Source organism: Ctenocephalides felis, unplaced genomic scaffold, assembly GCF_003426905.1.
Source record: "Ctenocephalides felis isolate EL2017-DRISC unplaced genomic scaffold, ASM342690v1 CF-g0.4_SCAFFOLD_03571, whole genome shotgun sequence".
NCBI classification, from domain to species: domain Eukaryota; kingdom Metazoa; phylum Arthropoda; class Insecta; order Siphonaptera; family Pulicidae; genus Ctenocephalides; species Ctenocephalides felis.
Genome location: NW_020539725.1, coordinates 48,461,981 through 48,484,796, shown reverse-complemented (window position 1 = coordinate 48,484,796; position 22,816 = coordinate 48,461,981). Strand labels below are relative to the sequence as shown.

General features: G+C 29.9%; 4 protein-coding genes across 6 annotated transcripts; 2 read left to right on the top strand and 2 right to left on the bottom strand.

The window, feature by feature from the left end:
* Positions 1–780: 780 nt before the first annotated feature.
* On the bottom strand, positions 781–5,474 carry LOC113384515 (G-protein-signaling modulator 2-like). 2 transcript variants are annotated; one of them, XM_026622239.1, is made up of 11 exons: positions 5,226–5,474; positions 4,476–4,705; positions 3,941–4,240; positions 3,635–3,874; positions 3,456–3,566; positions 3,184–3,343; positions 2,748–3,065; positions 2,265–2,471; positions 2,120–2,178; positions 1,584–1,755; positions 781–1,439 (listed from the first exon to the last, which is right to left on the bottom strand). In XM_026622239.1, the coding sequence occupies exons 1-11, from the start codon at positions 5,271–5,273 to the stop codon at positions 1,182–1,184; spliced, it is 2,103 nt and encodes a 700-aa protein (XP_026478024.1). In that variant the 5' UTR covers positions 5,274–5,474; the 3' UTR covers positions 781–1,181. The 2 variants fall into 2 exon arrangements, with proteins under 2 accessions (XP_026478024.1, XP_026478025.1); XM_026622240.1 differs by having other exon boundaries at positions 1,584–1,752.
* Positions 5,475–7,287: 1,813 nt separating this feature from the next.
* LOC113384467 (nucleolysin TIAR-like) lies at positions 7,288–10,636 on the top strand. 2 transcript variants are annotated; one of them, XR_003367943.1, is made up of 4 exons: positions 7,288–8,514; positions 8,587–8,847; positions 9,252–9,315; positions 9,640–9,725. XR_003367943.1 is itself a non-coding variant. In XM_026622183.1 (4 exons), exons 1-4 carry the CDS (start codon positions 7,798–7,800, stop codon positions 10,428–10,430), a joined length of 1,176 nt encoding a protein of 391 aa, XP_026477968.1. In that variant the 5' UTR covers positions 7,294–7,797; the 3' UTR covers positions 10,431–10,636. The 2 variants fall into 2 exon arrangements, 1 of the variants encoding a protein (XP_026477968.1); XM_026622183.1 differs by lacking the exon at positions 9,252–9,315 and adding an exon at positions 10,324–10,636 and having other exon boundaries at positions 7,294–8,514; positions 9,640–9,730.
* A 167-nt stretch (positions 10,637–10,803) lies between these two features.
* Positions 10,804–12,060, bottom strand: LOC113385006 (transmembrane emp24 domain-containing protein bai-like). The gene is given in 6 exon segments (XM_026622804.1): positions 10,804–11,127; positions 11,218–11,244; positions 11,247–11,343; positions 11,404–11,474; positions 11,535–11,655; positions 11,720–12,060. Coding segments are annotated over 6 exon segments (615 nt in total). The 5' UTR covers positions 11,897–12,060; the 3' UTR covers positions 10,804–11,005.
* Positions 12,061–13,305: 1,245 nt separating this feature from the next.
* Positions 13,306–17,523, top strand: LOC113386191 (transmembrane protein 245). Its single transcript, XM_026623988.1, has 9 exons — positions 13,306–14,089; positions 14,153–14,393; positions 14,753–15,321; positions 15,381–15,548; positions 15,781–15,973; positions 16,146–16,330; positions 16,476–16,712; positions 17,001–17,176; positions 17,340–17,523. The coding sequence occupies exons 1-9, from the start codon at positions 13,544–13,546 to the stop codon at positions 17,521–17,523; spliced, it is 2,499 nt and encodes an 832-aa protein (XP_026479773.1). The 5' UTR covers positions 13,306–13,543.
* Positions 17,524–22,816: the final 5,293 nt, after the last annotated feature.

The following is a 22,816-nucleotide window of genomic DNA, read 5'->3' as shown; positions in this document are numbered from 1 at the left end:
AAAACCTAATTGAATTGAATAATAAAAAATAATAATATAGAATAACGTGAATTATCTGTACGAAGCTCCAAGTCGGCCGCTACACGTGGTCTGGGAATATCAGCTCGGTCGGGTGGCACTATATGAAAACTAACCGATCGACTTGTGACACAATGTATATTATATAACTAATGACACTGAATGAACCGAAACTGTCGCACGATGGACAGAAAATAATAACTCAATATTTCATATTACTGTCGGCATGGGACTTTTATATCGGTTCGAATTGCCTGCTTTTAGTAATTTTGATAGTGTCAGACATCTAAAGTAGCTATGGCGCAACGCTATAAAACGCTTTTGTGTAGAGCACGAAAAACACTATACTTTCGTTTATATGCGACTAGAAAAAAAATGGTACAATCTCTCGACGACCAAATCGTAATCTTTGAATCGTGAAAAAAATCTGAAAATTGAACACCGTATTTCAGATTGTATTATTGAATAATAATCTTTTTGTTTATTAGTCGATTACATCACAATGTTATATTGTCTATTCTTACAGCTGTAAAATCCTTACAGTAAATAAATACAATTGAATATTATAGAAAAATAAAAATAATTTTCGGTAAAAATATTCTTTAATTAATAAATATAAATAAGCAAAATTATATTCACAATATGGTTCTAAAATACTATGCAAATTAATATGTGATAACTATCTAAATTTTGTAAAATTTTATATTTTAAAAGACTGGGCATTTTTTTTTTTTAAATCCTATTAAACTAACATATTATAGCAATATATAGCATAAATCATAATATAATATAATTTTAGAAATATTTTCTTAACATATCAGAATAACTGAGTGATTTGTACACGGAATGGGCTTTTGTTGACTTTATGATAGTTACCTATTAATAAAATCACATTTTTAATTTGTTTGAATTTAAATGCTATATTATAGCAATGTTCACTATTATGTCACTAATAAAAACTTCTACTCATTTTATATTAGAAATTGTTGTCGGTTCAAAGGTACAACAATTCATAGTCAAAGTACCAATCGATAGCCAGACTATTATATGTATGTAACCCACAAGAAATGATATTAAAAAATTGGAAATATTCTAGTATTAAAAGTAATCTAATAATCCATATACAATTATATTATTACAATTACAATTATTAAAGTAGAGTTCTATATTACTCGTTTTATATTTATACTTGCTCGCTGGTCATCCATCCTTCCACTTTGTATTTTCATAATGAGCGAAAAAAAATCTTCGTCTGGAACAGTAGTACCGTCATTGTTATTATCTTTAGTTGACTTCGAATGTTGATTGCTTGATTGAGGATTGCAGTAGTCTATTTCGAATGCAGCTTCATCTTTGGAAATTGAACTTTGCCAATGAGATGTGTCTGGTAAATCTGATCGCTGCTCTTCCAACCTAGAAGCCTGAAATAACAAGAGCAAATACTTCAATAATTGATTCAAATTAAAGAAATGATTGTATATATTGTGCTAAGCTTCAAACAAGTTTTTTTTAAAAAAATATTGTTAGGTTTCGGAACTAGGTATGTAATTTCAAATGCACTATACCTGTGATTTTATAATCATATCGAGCAATTTTTCATCCGGCTGTTGCTGAATTTTCTTTGTCGTTTTGGATCCTGGCAAATGTGGCAAATAAACCCTTTGTTCATCCATTCTGTTACCTTGAAGTCCTTCAATCATATCCAATAAGTCTATTCCTGGATCCTTATCTTCACTGCTGATAAAAATAAATAAATGTGATAATATTATTTATGTGTTCAAGAAAGTGTTGAAGAGTATTTATAAAGATTCTATAACAAAGATGCAAGAATTGAAAACCATAGTAATATGCAATAATCTTATTCGATAAACTTTTAAACACTTCGGTACGACGCCCGCTGTCCACGAAACGTCCCGTAATGATGGAGCTCGGCTGCGTGGAGCGGCCGTCAAATAAACTTGCCACTCGTACCAAAGTGGTTAATAATATCATTTTAATAATTATTTATATCTTGAATTATTTAGTATACTAATTTTTTAGAACGTGATCTTAATCTTTTTTTTTTAATTAAATACTGTTAAAATTTAGCCTCCAACATTACCTGTTAGTTTTATTTGTAGCTATATTATTTGTTCTACAATTTTCTTTATTTTCTCCAACCTGAAAAGTTATTAATTGATTACAATACTTATTGATGATAATATTCAATCTACTCATTCAATAATTTGAAATTACATAAAACATACATTAAGTGAACATCTCTGATCTTCCATTCTGCCAGATTGAAATCTTGAGAGTAAATCAAAAAAGGATTCCTCCTCGATTTCTTCTTCTTTCTTTTTATGAGACTTTCCCAACTTACTAGCAAAATTGAGGCTTCCCAAGGTCGATTTTTTTATGTCATTTCTTGTATTGCTTTGATTGTTTGGAATTGATTTTCCATCAGGCGTCAACTGTAATATATTAATTTAGATTCACTTAAATTTAAACGTATTTAAAAGAATAATTAAAATATTATCCAAAAATTTATTATAAACATTGATATAAAACGTTGCAGGGCAAAATGCTTTCGTGAAATGATAAGCTTTCAATAACACAAATTTGAACTCAGCAAACAAAATGTTACACTTAGTTTTACAACTAAATACAGGGTTATAGCATTATGTGCAAACTTCCAATAAACTATACTTGTTAGAGTATATTATTGATAGGGATGTAATTTAATAAACCTTTATTAAGTCCAGCTGCTCCATTGACTGTCGTCTCACTCTTTGCACTCTATTGTTGGCAGATCTTTGCTGCTCTTGCTGTTCCTGACACTTTATATCCACATCAGCTTTTCGGTATGGAGCATTGACTGCTGTAGTCACTGTGTCACTGGAAGCTTGTCCATCAGTATCACTATTAGCATGTGTTATATCTGTTGTTTCAGAGTTTTGGTCAACTTCTGTTTCGGCATTGTTGCAAGCACTACTATTTATTCCAAGAACTCGATGCAATTCCTCAATGTTGCACAAAGCGGTAGCCTCACCAATCCGATCATTCAACTAAAAATTTATATAATTGTTTATTTATAAGCATGTATGTATATATTTATATGACATGCAATAAAAAAAAATCATATTGTAAGTGAATAGATAGAATAGAAAAATGAATACAACAAACCTCCCGGCTTAAATCAAGATGTAAACCCGCATAATATAATGCTTTTTCTTCATGTCCTGCTCCCAAGGCACTATGAGCATTGCCTAATGACCAGGATGCTCTAGCTTCTCCCACCCTGTCTCCTAATTGGCGAGCTATTGCTAGATGACGTTGATGATATCTAGATAAAATCAATATTACAACAGTTAGTATACTTGTTTTGTTAAAACTTTTTCAGTTATGATTTTGGTATTTTACAGCAATTAAAAGATAATCAAATAATTAATAATTACCCTATAGCCATATCATAATCTCGAAGAAGGGTGTAAGTATTGCCTAGACTATAGCATGCTTGTGCTTCCACTGCTCTTTCATCTAACTCTTGAGCTAACAATAAAGTACGTCTACAACACATAGTGTAAGATTAAAATTCTAAATATGCAGTAAAATACATTATTCTAGTTGTTCATACTTGTAATGATCGGCTGCTGTCTCAAATTCCCCTAAAAATATATGAGAATTTCCTAAATTACTATGTGCTCTTCTCTCAGCCTGTCTATCTCCAAATTCTTTTGCTATTTCTAATCTTCTGGTATGATACTCAATAGCTCCATAAAAATCTCCAAGTAAGTATAAAGTATTTCCAAGGTTACCACAAGCCCTTCCTTGAGCTGCATGATCACAAAGTTCTTCCATGAGCTTCAAATTCTTTCTAGAATGATAAATAGATAACATTTATATAAGTAAAACAATTAAATAGTCATTTCTAATTACTTACTGATAGTATTGAACAGCTTTTTCTAAGCAAGCCCTGACTTCAATGTTATCTTCATTGCTATCTTGATAATCATTCTCTGTTCCATTTCGACTTCTATGCCCAAGATGTTTCCCTTGAGCATGAAATACATTTCCTAAATTGTACAAAGCTCGTCCTTCACTAGCTCTATCTTTTAGTTCCCTTGCAATGCTTAAATGCCTTTCACAACACAATGCTGCTTCTTGGAATCTTCCCATAACTTTTAATGTATTTCCTAAATTTCCAGATGATTTTGCTTCACCAAGTTTATCATTCATTGTTCTAAAATGGTATTTTTTTATGAGTATGGTATTATTTTATGAGTTTTATTTGTATTATCAATAATGTACAAGATAATATTAAAGATTGTGGATTGGATATGGATTCTGGTTTTTCTAATATTCCTGAATGAGAATTTATCTGATAATATATTTAAAATGTACCATATCAAATATTAAAGGAATAGTTTTGTATTATACTGTATTTGCAGTTACAATAAAATAAAATAATTATATACCTTGCTAGTGTAAGATCTAATTTATGATATTGCATAGCTTGATTGTATTCTCCCAAATAAAAATAAGCATTGCCAAGCTGACTGTAAATTGCGCTCAATGTACGAAGATCATCAGTGCCGGCTTGAATTGCTGCTTGAAAAAATGCAATTCCTGCTCTGCAATCTCCTGACTTGCATAATCTCTCCCCTTCCAATGCTAGTTCCAGACACATTGTAGATCCTTCGAAATTCTAAATAAAAATATTTATGCCATGATATGCTAACATAAGCAATTTGTTGTACCAACTCAAGCCCCCTGTTAAATTTATATTTAAATACCATACCACAACCAATAGATTCTTTTTACTTATTACATGTGCATCCTGTTGCGCAAAGGCAAAAACACATCATATGAACAGGCAACATTTCATGGACATTATTAGTAAATATTAAGATAAATAGATATTCAATTAATAAACTTCTTCATTATAAACATGTTGATAAATTATAGCATGTTTAAAATATTTCCTCATCCACATTTCCAACTAAATTTCAACAAAATCAGGCATAACAATGATTCATAACATTCATGGTAGATTATTTATGTTCTTAATTAAAACAGTTATTTGTACGCCAAACATTATACAAAATGCAATATGTATGTAAATTATTGTTATTAATTATTCCCAGAGCTTGAAATATATATAATATATGTATGAATTGTGTTCATAATAGTTAATCACAAATGTTAATTTAGATAATATTTTATACCTGATACTCGGTTGTCAAATTTTCACCACTTGCACTTGAACTTGACATTTTTTCACATATATGTAAATATAACTACAAAATATATACTTGCATAAATGTTAAAAATCATAAAAAATTAATTTGAAGATAAAACAATACAAAAATTATTAACTAGAACGGTTGACAAAGTTGACATATAAAATATATAGCAAATTCCTACCAACATAGGATAACATTTCACTTCTAAGCACGCAAGTCAATAAAACTGACATTTGGCACGCCTTGGGCGTCCACAGTGGTAAAATGATGAATCATCTGTTGCGCTATCACATGCTTTTTTAGATAGTTACTTTCATAGATAAACCCATTGTAGTATTGTTTACAAACATTGTAGTAATTTTACACCCATTGTAGTATTGTTTACAAACATTGTAGTAATTTTACACCCATTGTAGTATTTTTACAAACATTGTAGTAATTTTACACCCATTGTAGTATTGTTTACAAACATTGTAGTAAACTTACACCCATTGTAGTATTTTTACAAACATGTAGTAATCTTACACCCATTGTAGTATTGTTTACAAACATTGTAGTAATTTTACACCCATTGTAGTATTTTTACAAACATTGTAGTAATTTTACACCCATTGTAGTATTTTTACAAACATTGTAGTAATTTTACACCCATTGTAGTATTGTTTACAAACATTGTAGTAAACTTACACCCATTGTAGTATTTTTACAAACATGTAGTAATCTTACACCCATTGTAGTATTGTTTACAAACATTGTAGTAATTTTACACCCATTGTAGTATTTTTACAAACATTGTAGTAATTTTACACCCATTGTAGTATTTTTACAAACATTGTAGTAATTTACACCCATTGTAGTATTGTTTACAAACATTGTAGTAAACTTACACCCATTGTAGTATTTTTACAAACATGTAGTAATCTTACACCCATTGTAGTATTGTTTACAAACATTGTAGTAATTTTACACCCATTGTAGTATTGTTTACAAACATTGTAGTAATTTTACACCCATTGTAGTATTTTTACAAACATTGTAGTAATTTTACACCCATTGTAGTATTGTTTACAAACATTGTAGTAATTTTACACCCATTGTAGTATTTTTACAAACATTGTAGTAATTTTACACCCATTGTAGTATTGTTTACAAACATTGTAGTAATTTTACACCCATTGTAGTATTTTTACAAACATTGTAGTATTTTTACACCCATTGTAGTATTTCTACAAACATTGTAGTATTTTTACACCCATTGTAGTATTGTTTACAAACATTGTAGTAATTTTACACGCATTGTAGTATTTTTACAAACATTGTAGTTTTTTACACCCATTATAGTATTTTTACAAACATTGTAGTATTTTTACACCCATTGTAGTATTGTTTACAAACAATTACTACGTTACTTTTATTTATTTAACTCATTTAGTTTTAGTAAAAAATCAAATACCTCCAAAATGTGCAAATGAAAAAACAAATAAAAAAATCGTCTACTTCTTTACAAAACATCCTGAACCGATTTTGATAAGGTAAAAACTGTGCGAAAAATATCAGTTGGAAATAGTCAATTCAATTCGCTCTGGGATCAGATCGCTTGGAGCGCTTCTTCTTAACTAATTGTTTAACTTTTTTTAAATTTTTGATTAATAGGCGCCGGATATGTAAGGTTATTTGTTTGCCATTAAATTATGCGCATATAATGAGTGAAGAAAGCACATAAATAAGAAAGTAAATTTTGTTATAATTTCAAAAGAAAATTCAAGAAAAAATAACTTGCTTTAGAAGAACTTAAGTTAACTTAAGTTGCTGAAATCCTATATGATATTTTATATACTATGTTTGTAAGATTTTATTGATCTCAGAATAAAATAAACCAATTTCTTCATGCAGTCCTTAAATTTTGCTTTAGTATCTGGTGGCGCCATAATATCGTTGGATGGATTTCTAACGGGAAATTTAAACGGAATGTTTAGATGACTGTCCGGTAGTCGATCGTAGTCGATATCTATGGTCTCGAGCATTCTGTCTGTTGCCTAGTAGTTTGACCATAGATAAATAATTACAAATCTTTTGATATTTTATCGCGAATTCATAATACAAATAAATATATTTATCGGCAGTTTTCATGGTATTAGTACTGTTAGGACTGCCAGTCTTTTATTATTTGTGAAAAACTTTCAATTATATTTTCGTAAAGTGACGCTTGACTGTTGACGTTGCAATTATCATTCTAATCGTATCGTGTTGGATGCATTGGAAACCTTTTACTGACTTGACTCATCAGTCGTAGACGCCTTGCCGAATTGTTTTTTTTTTTTGCTCCAGTCATCGATAGCAAATATCGGGGTGCACAGTTATTTCTATACATATTTGTCAAATGTTAAGAATATTGAGTAGCATTTAGTGATGTCATTATAGATCACATATGAATTTAAGATTAAAAATATAACTCTATTACATCGAAGAATTCTATGTACAGCAGTGGAAATATTTAATAGTTGTATTTATATGCATCCGGATAAATTGAGATTGTTTCTGTGAGCTTCTTGTAATGTCAGTTGCCGAAATGAGTGATGAAGCTCATCCGCGAACTTTATACGTTGGTAATTTGGACACAAGTGTTTCAGAAGATTTGTTGTGTGCTCTTTTCAATCAAATCGGCGCTGTGAAAGGGTGTAAAATTATAAGAGAACCCGGCAACGATCCATATGCCTTTGTTGAGTTCACAAGTCATCAATCAGCAGCAACTGCTCTTGCTGCAATGAACAAAAGATCTTTTCTGGATAAGGAAATGAAAGTAAATTGGGCAACCAGTCCTGGAAATCAGCCCAAAGCAGATACAAGCAGTCATCATCACATATTCGTTGGTGATCTAAGCCCTGAAATTGAAACACAAACATTACGTGAAGCTTTTGCCCCCTTTGGAGAAATTTCAAATTGTAGAATAGTAAGAGATCCACAAACATTAAAATCCAAAGGTTATGCATTTGTATCATTTATAAAGAAGGCAGAAGCAGAAAATGCAATTGCCGCTATGAATGGACAATGGTTGGGATCACGTTCCATTAGAACTAATTGGTCTACTCGAAAACCTCCACCTCCAAGACAAGACACCAGGCCAAGTCGCATAGGAAAAGCTCCAACATTTGATGAAGTATATAGTCAATCAAGTCCAACAAACTGCACGGTATATTGTGGTGGATTCAGTAATAATGCTATTTCAGAAGAATTAATGCAAAAAACATTTAGCCAATTTGGTCAAATACAGGTATATTTTAAAAATTATTTGAATATGAAAAAAAATTTTTGAAATACTTCATAAAATGGTTTGTTTTTTTAGGACATTCGAGTATTTAAAGATAAAGGGTATGCATTTGTTCGCTTCACAACAAAAGAAGCTGCAACTCATGCTATAGAAGCTACACACAATTCTGATATTCAAGGTCATACAGTAAAATGTTTTTGGGGCAAAGAGACTCCAATCGGAGATGTACAAAGCCAAGTAATGGGTGGACCAAATTCTAGTGCTGGATCTATTGCTCCTCAAGGCGCTCAGTATCCGTACACTTACCAACAACAGATGGGATATTGGTATCAACCGGTCAGTTAATAAAACAATATCTATATTTTAATTTCGTGCGTGATGAAATTATTAAATCAGATCACTTTTTTTACTTTATATTAGTATAAATATTATTATAATATTTATACTTCCAATATTTTAGAAAATTATTAAAATACTGTGAAGCTAACCATATAAATTTCAAGAGACTATTTTACTATGCGGGAGGTAAAAACTTGTTTAAACTATAGGTTATGTGTGACTCTTTTGAAACTATTCATAATTTATGAGAAATAATGGAATATGCTTCAAAAAATATATCTTGACTAATTTTATCACTAGTACATATATCTATATATTAACATCGAATAATTAAAAATGAATGGATAAGAGGCTTATATGTCTTGTATGTTTTGATATCTGCATACATACAAATTTTGCAGATACGGGTGTAATTTTCCTCAGGATTCTATTCATCCTTTGACGTGTTAGCTGAAAATGATATTGGTGAGAAATTTTCATTTCACAAAATTTAGTTTTTTTTAATCTTCCAGCAAATGCTTGTTTTGAGATGTGATTTGTAGATTGCTGATTATTTATCTTAAGAGCAATCTGTTTAGGTTGGATAAGTATTTGTACATTTTACTACAGTGCTCGTTGCAACGTTGGACATATCTGGAATTTGTGCTTAATTATATTGACTAGTTGAGTTACAGTAGTTACTTAATTTTATATATGATAATACTCTCTTCTGTCTTCATTATTATTATTATAATTATTATATATAGAAATGTATTTTTATGTTTTTCTATAACATCCAATCATTTTCAGGGATATCCTGCTCCACAAATGGCCCCTCAGTACATGCCACCTAATTATTATCAACAATATGCTTACACAACGCCGCCACAGTCTGCAGCAGGTTTGTTGCTATATTATTAGCTTATATTGGTCCAAATTTTATTAAGTAATGTTTGTATAGCTATATCAATTTGCTATTTTTATTAGTTTGGGGTAAAAACTCATCCATGTTCAACCTTTATTATAGTAATTTTCAGATAGCATGTCAGTAATTTTATATTCTTTATAGTTGTTATATTTAAGACTTTATAGTATAATGCAAGGACTACATAGTATAACACAAAAATAGCTTGAACTAATGTAGTAATATATTGCAGAAAAGTCCCTACACAAATTTTATAGATGTTTATTATTTCATGAAATGTTAACACTCTCCCTACAGGAAATATTTATTTAAAAAAAATTCTTGTATTAAATATTTAGGTAAATTTAAGTGAAACTTTATTAGGTTATTTCATTTTGAATTTTTTTATTATACCTCATTGATGCGGCAAAAAACAATGTTAAATTATGTACTGGAACATTCTACATGAAGAATGCTATTCAGGAATGATTACAATAACAGAATAATTTAAATTTTTATTAATCATCTAATGTGCAACTACTCATGCATTTTAGATTTTTTTTTTTATACTTCAATAATATTTGTTTCAGGCTTCCGAATGGCGATACAACCTGGATGGGGAATACAAGCAGCTCCTGGAGCTCCTCAAGGACAGCCGCCAATGATGTACACAATGCCACAGTTTCAAACTCAATGAGTTTTTAGTGAAAAAAATAATGCATATGTTTTCAAAATATGTGCAATTATTGCATGACTAAAATTAAGACAAGAACAACCTTCAGATACGGTTTTAACAAAATAAACCATGAGCCTGTGAATATAATGGGACATTTGGGAATTAGTAAATTTACTTAACGATACCTTTTTTCACTGGTACTTCTCTTAAGAAAATTGAATTGTAAAATTATAGTTTTTTTTTTTTTTTTTAGTGGTTTTTTAAAACATTTTTATTCTCTTAGAGTTCATAAAATTTCTCAAAAGGCAAAAATTTCAAAAAAAAAGCATCTAGAAATTTTGAAAATATTTATTCTATTAATGATTTTTGAATTTACAAAGAATTGAGAAAAATGATTTGCCTGTTAATAAATATATTTTAATTTTTATTTGACCTTACATTAACAAGAACATCTGTAAACAAAAAATTGTAGCTTTGTATTAGGATAGCAGAAAAGAATGAATGTGTATGTGGTTTTTGAGCTACCAAATAAACAATGAAATACAATATTACAACATATATGAATGATATTTGTATATATTCACATGAAATATAACTTATTCTATTAATTTCTTAGCTTTAAAGTATCTCCTTAAATACAGGACTTGCCAAGTTGCCAACCCTAATAAACAGCACATGCTGAAAATGCTGAAGAATAAAACTCTAGAATTTGTTGATTCTGAAATGAAAAAAAAAATTATCTTGGCTTGTATATATATATATATATATATATATATATATATATATATATATGATGTGGACTTCTAACCATTAGTATCTCTCATTTCTTCTTCCGTTTACGCATATGTGAAAAATCTTGCACAATTGCATCAGATAGATCTTCCAAACGTTTTAATTCGACCTCTAAAGGCTTCAATTTAGCAGCTTCACCTAACTGAATAGCAAATAAAATAAATTATAGTGCATGATATAACATATATGAGGTAGCACTTACACCTTCATAGCTTTTAGCTTCAATTCCTCTTTTTATATTTAGAAGTACTTCTTGCTCCACACCCCGATGATCTACAATGCAATGGATGGTTATATCATGATTGCCACTATATTTTTATCCATTTAACTTACTTGGTGGCACTCGTGAAATAAAGCATATTTCAAACATATCATATATCTCTGTCACAAATGAAAATTTTCCCTTTGAAATGTCATCTTTCTGAGACAAAATGTGCCCCTTTGATTCTCTAACCTAAAAGAACTATATTTTGAAAACGTTTCACAACTCAAACTGATGCAATCATAAAATCACAAACCACATAGTCCACTTGCTGTGCAGGCGCTTCTGAAACTTCATAATCACCAGTAACTAATACATTAGATTGTAGTTCTTCACGCAAACATTTTTGTGTATTCGGTTTCAGTTTCCACATAATACCGTTTACATGCGAAACCACACATAGTACTAAACTCATAAACTTAAAGAGATGCATATTTGTTACTATACCACAAAATAAATTGTTTCAAAATTTATATACAAATAGCCAATTTCTATGTGTTAAGTTTTATTGTCATCAACAGATCCCAGTCTGCTGTTTTGCATTGATGAGGTGGCCCCACATAGCAATTCAGTTTTACAGTATCAGTATCTTTAAACAAACGCGTTTACAAAGAATTTGACGTTTTTGGTACCATAGATAAACACCAATCTGCGTATTTGTGAGGGCACTTGATGTTAATAGAAGTGTCCAATCCCGAATTAAAGTGACAGCCAAATGTATCCAACTCATAGACCTTATACAATACATGGACTGCTAGTTGAGCGCATAAAAAGTGTCAAAAGATGTTCTATGGTATGAGGGCATACGAGGGTAATTTTGCGGCCGAGATATGTCAAATACGAACACGAGCTTTACCGAGATTAGTCGAATGCACTCGATCGCTTAAATTTTACAGTTACTTCGGTTCACGTGATGTTTGATCGTTCGGGTTTTTAAACTAAAAGAGGATAAAAATATACCTGTTGTAAAATTGTTAAAAGTAAAATGTCTTCTAAAATGTGTAAGGTAAGGTGCCTGATTGCAGTAAAACCTGTTTTGTGCTGTTCTGTATGCTTCGTAAGTATTCCGGGAAATTCGACATTGATCGATATAAAAAATCGAGGATATCTTTCATATCCTTCCGAAGAAATGTTTAATTTATGTTTATATATAGAAAGCCTAATTCAAAATTCTTTAAATTTAATGTACAAAAGTTCATATGAAAGCATGATTCTCTGAAAGTTGAATGACTTGGGACTTGCACATTTTTTTAGATCAAGTTATTTCCAGCAATTTGTCCAGCATTATCATGACCTTATCAACTTTGTCGCAAAAATTTACTTAACAATTAGAATGCACCATGAAGAAAGAAAGAAAAGCAAAGTTGATAATAGCTCTAGCCAACTGTCCTTATTTTCAGTGAATTTTATAATATGTAAAATATTGTTTTAATTTTTTTTTCTAATTTCCCTTAAACACTTTGTATAACTAAAATAAATAAATTAATAAATAAATAGTTCATTACATTCATTAGTTCAACATAAATTGTATATTCTATAATATTTTGCCAACAATTTCGAACACACGGACTCTCATTTGACGTTTAAGCGATCGAGTTTGACATATCTCGGCCGCAAAATTACCCTCGTATGCCCTCATACCATAGAACATCTTTTGACACTTTTTTACTTAAGAAATGTATGGGGACTAGCAGTCCATGAAATTGTATAAGGTCTATGATCCAACTTCATATAAATTTGAATGACAGATAAACAGAGAATTTTATACGAATCGCCAAATGTGGCGTACAACGAGAACAGGAAGACCAGAAAAGATATTTTATTTGTTTGTTGAATGTTGATACATTAATACATTAGCTTGTGCATTAGTATGATAGTACCGTACCAAGACAATGTTAGAATATAATATATGGTACCGTATAAATGCTCAAATGACATATTAAAGATATAAAAAATGATGGAAAAACAAAATCTGTTTGAATCAATTGAATATTTTATACAACGTTAATATGACCATTGCAATAAATCCCGTTCATGAAAATATTTTTCGCACTTTATGAACGTGTGCTAGAAGAGCTTAATGATGAATCAACCTGGCGGTATTAATTCAAATACTCGATCTCCATTTGAATATTTATTCAATATGTTTCCATTTGGTGGAATTCCGAAAGGACATGAAAAACCACTTAAGCATGCATTTTACAATGCGGCAGCTTTATTTCTGCTTTTTGTTTTGAGTGTGGCAGCTTACGGTTTGTTTCTAATATTACAACCGTTCTTTAAGCCATTGTTGTGGGCTCTACTTGTTGGTTCAGTATTATATCCTTTGAAAAGGGAATTATCTGAACAGATTAAAATTTGGTTATCCACATTAGATGAATCAAATACATCAATTATAATGGGCGTTATAAAATTACCAGCTAATGTGATTGATCGCCTGTCAGAATTACTTGGAAGATGGCTTTTTCAACATGCAAAAATTATAATATCATTGATGACTATTCTGCTCACTATGCAATTTTTGCATTGCTATATTCCAAGCAGTTTCACGTGCATTATATGGAAAATAATGCTACTGAGCAATGTTATATTTACATGGATAATTAGCTTATTTGAAACCAAAATTGTATGTTTATACTTAAACAGTATAGAAAATAACATGAAACATATAACAATTTATGTGTTTTAGGTTTTATCAAGCACATGTTGCTACGTAGTTATGTTATTTTGTTTTTGGAGCCCTGATCGTGCCACACTTTTTAAACATACTTCAATTATAATGTGGTTTATAATATCTTGTTACACAAGCAATATTCTAGGAGTATTTCAAGTTCCACTCTTTTTCATAATTCAAATTTCAGTAATAAGTGGATGGATTCTGAAAAAACATAATCAAAATTCGAATTACCAGTATTCAAATGAATCTCAAGGTATAATTTTAAAAATTGTGAGTTTTGTTGCTAAATAAAATTAACTTTCATATAATTCTGACCTTTCTGTATAGCTTGAAAAAAAATCTAACTTTCATTTTTGAATAAATATTTTATCTATGTATTTACTCTCAAATATATTATAATTAAATTAGATATATGTTATATTGATAAATGTTTCTTTTCTGTCCAATAAATAAAAAACAATAAGTTTTTTTGTAGATTCCGATGTTTCGGAACTAAATATCTACAAAAAATTTTATTGTTATTTATCAATTTATTAAAAAATCCAGGAAATATCAATTAAATATAATATATATTATTCAACAAAAATTATACCAATTATTATATTCCCGTAGATACTGCAGACAATCAAAAAAAGATATTATTAAGTGTTAATGATGCTCAGAAAGAAATAAACACAGAAGGTGATGCTCCACCAAAAGCACAAATAATTGAGCAAGAAAAAAATGTACAAGTTTCATCCAAATTCAAAAGATTATCAATAGTCAAAAATCCTTTATGCTTCCAACAGTGTAATAATGTGAATAATGATTACGTTCTTGATAGTGATATATATTTTAACTTTTTATTTTATTCTTGTGGTTTCCTACTGCTGTGGAAGCAATTATGGTTATTACCATTATTAACAATTCCTGTGATAGTGTTTTTATCTAAGAGACTTTGGTATTTTTTTGGTATGCACAGCAAAGTTTGTTCATACATTCAGCATCTGTTAAATCGTTTTGAAGAAAGAAAACATTCTTTGATTTCTGTACCAGTTGAGGGAGCTATTGTTTTGATTCAATATATTCATCGAGTGTTGTTAAACACAGCTAAAGAGTCTGTAGACAGTGTTTCAAGTGGTGCAGTAATTCTTGTATTACTAATATCTCTTTCAATAGCAATGTTATTTATATCAATTCAGGTATTATTATTTTTATATATATTTTTAGCGCACTTTTCCTATACAATAATTTATTGCAGATCTATGCAGAAGTAATTCAAATGGTGCAAATGGGTAGTTCATTTGTTAATAAGACAATAATTCATAATCCTGAGTTATTGGGCCTTTTACCTCCTGAAGTGGAAGAATCATTTGACAACCTACTTGAAAATGCTTATCAGTATGGACGGGATGGTATTTCTAAGTTGGTATGGATATTTTGATATACCATACACATATAACATTTTAGGATGCTTGTTTAGACTTTGATGTTTGAATTATCAAACAACTTTTTTTTCAACAATTGCATGGTTAATAATTACCAAAAACTAATATCTTTAAAACAGTTTTGGAAATTTTGAAGTTTGTTTATAATTTTTTGACAAATGTGAACATTTACCACAATGTTACGGTAACATTTATATAATTGTTTCAAATTAGGTGAAATGTTTCTTACAAGATGTTGATAGTACTCAGGCACAACATCTAGAATCACAGTTACTAACATTATGGGATCGCGCTTACCAAAGCTGGATCGATAACCCAAACACTGTTAGCCATGGACCTCATGTTTCACAAGATGCTGTCAGGCAATCGTTTGATACTTTCATGGAAGATCTATATAAAAGCTCGGGTACGTAATATTTTTGAGCTTTTATATTATCTAATTATCAGTTAATTTTTTGAAGACTTTCTAATGTAGGCTATTAATATATTAATATATACTTTAATATGTTAATTATAATTTTCTAGTTTGAACATCCTGGACTAATGTGAATATTATCTTTCATTTAAATTTTTTTCAGAGTTATTGAACGTAGCAGGCATAATGAATTGGATGAAACAAAACATTGGGACGCTAACTGGTGTTCTTGAATCTACTTGGTCATTATTGAGAGGAAATTTGGAACTGTTATTGGGCATCATAACAGCTGCTGTTCATTTATTACTCGGTAGCAGTTCAGCCGTTATTACTTGGCTGTTAAATTCTGTAAGTTTAAATTCATACAAATTATATATACAGTAGCAGCTCCTTACTCACAGACAAAATAAATTAACAAATTCAATGAACTTGAACACATTAGTTCTTTCCTCAAATAATTCTTCTTTCATTATTCAATCTATCAATATTATAGATGGTGTTTCTGACTACTCTGTTTTACTTATTGGCCAGTAGCGGTAAACAGTATCGACCAGTCGAAGTTCTTTCTAAGTTGGCTGGTGGCGCAAAGACAGTAAAACGAGTATCCATAGCATTAGAAGAAACTGTAGCTGGAGTGTTTTTGGCCACTTTAAAAATGTCTCTTTTTTATGGTCTTTGGACGTGGCTCATCCATAATATATTTGGAACAAGTGTAATATATTTACCAGCTGTAAGTTTATATTCAATAATATGTTCTTATATTTACATTTAGATTATCTAATAGAAAATAATATGTACAACAAAAGTTACAGCTTGAATATAACAGTGTCAAATTTTGATCATTTTCTTATAGTCTAAAAAGGACAAGTGAATTGCTGAAAATATTAGTTTTAAATTCTATAAAGTAAACAATAACGATTAGTAACCATAGTGCTTTTAAATTTGAGTTTTAGCCAACCCATAATATTATTTTCAGAATTAGACCTGCTAAAATAACAGTAACTTAATATAAATATAGGTGATTGCATCAGCTTTAGCTGCTATTCCATTTTTGGGTACTTATTGGGTATGCAGTGTCGGTGTACTGGAGCTGTTATGTTTGCAGGATAGATTTTGGTCAGCTGTAGGTCTTGCAGTATTTCAAGTTGCTCCTACCACATTAGTAGATGGAACTATTTACAATGAAATCAAGGGGTGGGTACAATATTCAGTTAAGAGGATATTATTGTTTATATGAATTGCATTTTTGAGATATATAGTAAAAGGACATATAAAAGGGGACATATATATATATATATATATATTTATTTAATTGAACTGTTTAATAATTTAATACAGCTGAACAATAATATTTCAGGGGTGGGCACCCTTACTTGACAGGTCTGTCAATAGCAGGAGGATTGTGGTGCTTAGGTCCGGAGGGCACATTGCTTGGCCCTTTACTGTTATGCTTGCTTGTAGTGGTGACTGATTTATTTACGGCGGCAATACGAGATTCGCCCATCGCAGAGCCTCATAGTGAAAAAAATCCAGGCTTGTGAATATTATATATATATATATATATATATATATATATATTATAGTTATATCTTTGGTGCTAATTAGTAATTTATGTTCTAACCAAATTTATGATACACTAAGCATTGTTAATAATATCTATCGAATGGATAACGCTTACCAATTGCATTTACTAAAAAATTCCTGAATTAACATATATGTACTTAATGAAATGAATCATATTGACTTGTAATGCCTCGCCATGTAACTAGTCAATAAACATGAATTACTTAAGTAATTCGGCTTAAGTCAAATTAATAATGTAAAAATGATAATATATATATAATAAGTACAACTATAGTTTCTTATTTCTGGTGCCATAATAATATTTAGCCGAGTTGAAACAATGTATTTCACAGAGTTTTTTAATGATTTATTAATATCAAATTTCACTATGGAATAATATTATTCCTTAGTATACGTATATGTGCACAAAATGGGTTTTGTAATAATTTTTGTTTCTTTCTTTTTCGAACGGAACCGGAACAAACATGACAACCGGTTTTTGAACCGCTTTTGAAATTTTAGCGTTCCGGCATAAAAATACTAGCACAACACCACTGCCTATAACACATTTCCAGAAGATATTAACTAAATAAAAATTACAATATAAATTAATTTTCTTACATAAGTAAAAATATAGTCTGAATATTTGTACACTATTTTAATTTTACTTTGTTTATTAAGCTGCAGCAACAGTTGCTTTTGGTAGTTAATTTTGAATTTGAATTTAGCGCCCTTTCGAGCATACTCGGTGGAACTAATATGTCAAATTTGCTTTGCTGTGTTCGGGATGAGCGTTTCTTTAATTTAAAATAAAAGTTAGATATATATGTATATTTTGAGAAAAAAGTGGACAATAGTCATTAAAATCAAGAAAAAAATCATGGGCAGAATTAAAAGAGCTTGCTTCAGACATAAGGAAGCAAGTTGCCGCTATTTCTACTTGTCCAACCAGCTGTCTGATGGTTGGACAAGAACGTATTTTATAGGTGCCATATAAAATAGTCGCAAAACAACTTTCATGTGCACAGATATGGATGGAAAATACTTTACAAGTGAAGCAACATATATTGAAATTGAACCAAAAGCATTCTACAATGACAAAAGTACATTCTGTAGAAGAGCAGTTATTATTTGAAAGTCAAAGACTAGCTATTGGGGATTAACATCTTATGAATTACATAAAGCATCCGAAAGAATAGTATTTCCACAAATGGTGCCATATATCATAGTATTGACACAGGATTAACAATGGATTCTCCGATATCCTTGTTTCCATTTGAAAAGAGAACAGCTACTTTTGGTGCTTGTTTTTTACCTCAAATTTGCCCTGGTAATTATCATTTACTTGCATTTGTAGCCTGTGGTTATAATTGGGTATCTTATAGTGAAGATACATCAACACGATTGATTTTTGCACATAATGGAAAACCGAACATTGTAATGATCCATGTTCAGCAGGAATACCTTTATGTTTTACAAGAAGAATCTAACAGGTTAATTTCTATGAGACTTATTATTATGATTTAATATATTACTTTTACTACTACTTTCTTATGAATTTATATATTAATAGCTCTATTTATAGATGCTGAAAATGAGAATTTACAAAATTTATATTTTACTAATATATCAATTACAAAAATGAAAGATTAATTAATTATGTTAGTTAATTAATTAAGTTTGACCTTTGATTTACTCTTTGCAGAATTCTTGATCATATTTGTTGTAAGAATGAGGAGGACACCTGAATCTAAGCATATTTGGATATAAATTCTGAATAGAAGACGTCAAAAATTAATTGTATTATTGGTGCACATAAAGAGAAAATGATAGATCCACGACCATTAAAGGTTTGTGGTATCATTCTTATTAAATTTTTAAGGATAAATTATTTTATATACTCCTGTAAGTGATAGTACTTCTGTTTATTATAAGTTTGGAGGACTATTTCATTGTGTATATCTCTATTATGACTTAAAATTTTATGTTTTACGTTACCACAATTTTCTTTTATGATACTAAAAAAAAATATAACATCTGCAAAATGTTGTAAATAAGTACATCACTGCAATTATATTATATAGTTATTATTTCATAATGCATTACCATGATGAAAGTATCTTCATATTATGTATATGTTAAAATACGATTAGCAAGATCCAGAAAAAATGATTTGTAATTTATGAGTGCAAATTTGTTATATTCAAACTCAGTTGTTCTATCAACAATTATTGTCAAATTAGTTTCCTACAACTCGCGATTAATTTCTTAGCAATTTGTTTGGAAAAACAATAACATTCTTATGAAATCAAGTGGCAATTCTTAACAAACGCTATTTGTAGTCATAATTATACCATATAATTGATTTTTTTCATCAGTCTTCATTGAAAAATTAAAAAGCAACTTGTTGTTCTACTCTCAATAGGATCTGATTATTGTTTTTGTTTATCATATACATTCATATATTTGCTGTAATTTGTCTTGAATTCATGTTCTGTGCAGTTTGTGCCAAACATCTAATTAAATCATAGCAGAAATTATAGCAAATCATAACATAATTAAATTATAGCAGAAAAATTCAAAATTTTTGAACCACGTTTTCACAAAAGTCTTGACCGGTTTCGAAATTTTATCTTTCATAACCACTTTTTGTAGGTTCATAATGTTTGAACCTTTACCGATTCGCCCAATGTTTACTAGAAACTAATTAACGATCCTTAAACATTTAAGGACAACAGAAAGTGGTTCAATTATAAAAAAATGATCGAAGTTTGGAATGACTTGCTAATTTTATGATTTTATGACCAAATTGCAAATGTGTAATAGCATTAACAATTTTTAAATAGTTGAACGTTACTTTTCGAAAGATTTTTCGTTATTAGTTGTAAATCATTTAACAAACTAAAAGAGAAAACTCTTAACTTCATTGCTTAAGGGGGTATTCTACTGTAAAATTTTGAAAAAAAAAAAAAAATATTTATTATTATAATCATATTTTCAAAGTTTAGTTATTCAAAAATATCTCATTAAAAGGATTTTTCAAAATTACTATTATTTCCTGAGTTATATCCGTTTTAGTGACGTGGCCTCGGGTCCGACCGAGTCTCAAAACTTTGAACGCGTTTTTCTCGGAACTACTTTTTTCGAGCTGGCGGTAAGGATATCTCGAGTTCTAATGAACCGATTTACTTCAAATTTGGAGAGGATCTTCTCTATACATAGCTTTATCGCATGGACTTTTCCCAAAATTATAACTTTTCATTTAGTATTTTTAAAAAATTCAAACAAAAAAACATGAAAAAATAAAAAAAATTTTCAAACTGCCGCCATTCAAACAAAAAATTTTTTTTAACTTATCCAAGGTTCATACGATAGCGGCATTTATAATAATTAAGAATCCATCTATTTTTTATGTTTCGGATCACCAGGAGGGTTGGAATCATGCACGCCAGGACACTCTCTTTTTTTGAGCCCCCACTTTGACTGCTCATAACATTGTGAATTCTATTTTTTTTCTTTAATAATTTTTTATGTACTAATAAAATATCAATAAACAAATGATAAAAAAATCGATAGTAAAAATATTATTTGTTTCCTTTATACAGCGCTTCGAAAACCGGGCAAAATTCATGCTTCTACAGTAGAATACCCCCTTAACGACGAACGTAAATGTATAAAAGAATACTTAGATCATAAAATGAAAATACGTTAATTTTCAAATTTGGTATATTTTATCGTCATAACCTAATGAATTTTTTACTTCTTTGTCTATCGAACTTTTAGCGTTTTTGTTTTAGCGATTAAAATAGAATGGTTATGTAAAATCATCAATTTATTATTACTATTTAATAATCTTTATAACGTGATCCAAAATCTTTGGCAATGATATATATGATATAACATTATATGATGGTGTCATGAATCACATCTTTCCTCCAAAATTATGTATGATAAATAATTGACCCAAATTCAAATGTTAATTTGATAAAAAGATTTGTCCATCCGCTTTGATATAAATTTATCAAAAATTATCAAATCACAAAAGTGGTTAAAATGTATACTCTCGTCCTTGAATAACCGAAATCATCAAAATAATTTGTGATAACAAATGTCCTGAAAAGGCTAACGCTATGAGTATGTCATAAATTGCTAGCATTTCATTAGCAAAAAGTTCAGATTTTTTTTTTAATTGCATTGGCGTATCTTAAAATTAAAACTTAATTGTGGAAAAGTTGACCTCATTGTAATATAGTAAGAACGTAAAATGACACTAAACTAGTTCCTGGTTCGATATACCCTTTAGGTCATAGATCTCAAGTGAAAATGGCTGCAGTGCTGCAATGAAAATATGCTCATCGGTAGATATACATATCTACCGATGTCTACATACAAAACAGGAGAATGATAGCCCGATTGCGCTCTTAATAAAATTACTATGCTAGAGTACAGCATAAACAGCTTATAGAGCACGTAGCCAAGAAAAAAAAAGTGAGATTTTTTTATTATATTGCCATTGGGACACGAGTTAGTTAAGTAAACTAATAGTAAGTTGTCCTTGGCGATGTCCTTAGCTGGCGAAAGGAGAAATCTGGAGCGGTCGAAGCAACCGAGTTTTGAGATATTAGGAATATTAGGATAACTAACTGCAAACAATTACAAAAGAAGTTTATGATACTAAGATTACATTATTAAATTTAACGCAATTTATTTGTAAATATATTTATATTGGTTAGTGCGTACTAGAGAGGGCTCGCCGCGGTTAAGAGCGACGGGACTTGTTTCAGAGGTCCCGGGCTCGATACCCACTTCGAGCAGCCTGTTGTCAGGTAGCAGTGACAACGATTTTCACTTGGAAATATAGATTGCAATATGTTTCCAAGTGAAAATAGCCCTTGCACGGCATTGCTGCACCAATAAAATGTCAGCTCTAATAGATTAATTCTAATAACCAAAAAAATCATCAAATATGGATGAATTAACCATTGGGTTACCATCTAAAAAATACGAAGTAAAGAGAAGTTTCAGCTCAACAGCTCATACGACGTAAGGTTGTGATTGCGGTTCAAAAAAAAAATAATAATAATAATAATAAAAAATATTAATATTTTGATGATTCTAGTGCATTTTACGTTTTTCGTTAATTTACTTTTCTGAATTGGAAATAATTTTTGCTTTCGAATTCCTGATTTTAACAAATACCTTGAGAGATACATCAGACTTTCTTACACTTTTTATTTCTTGTATAGTTTCGGAATAAGATTCCCATTAGCG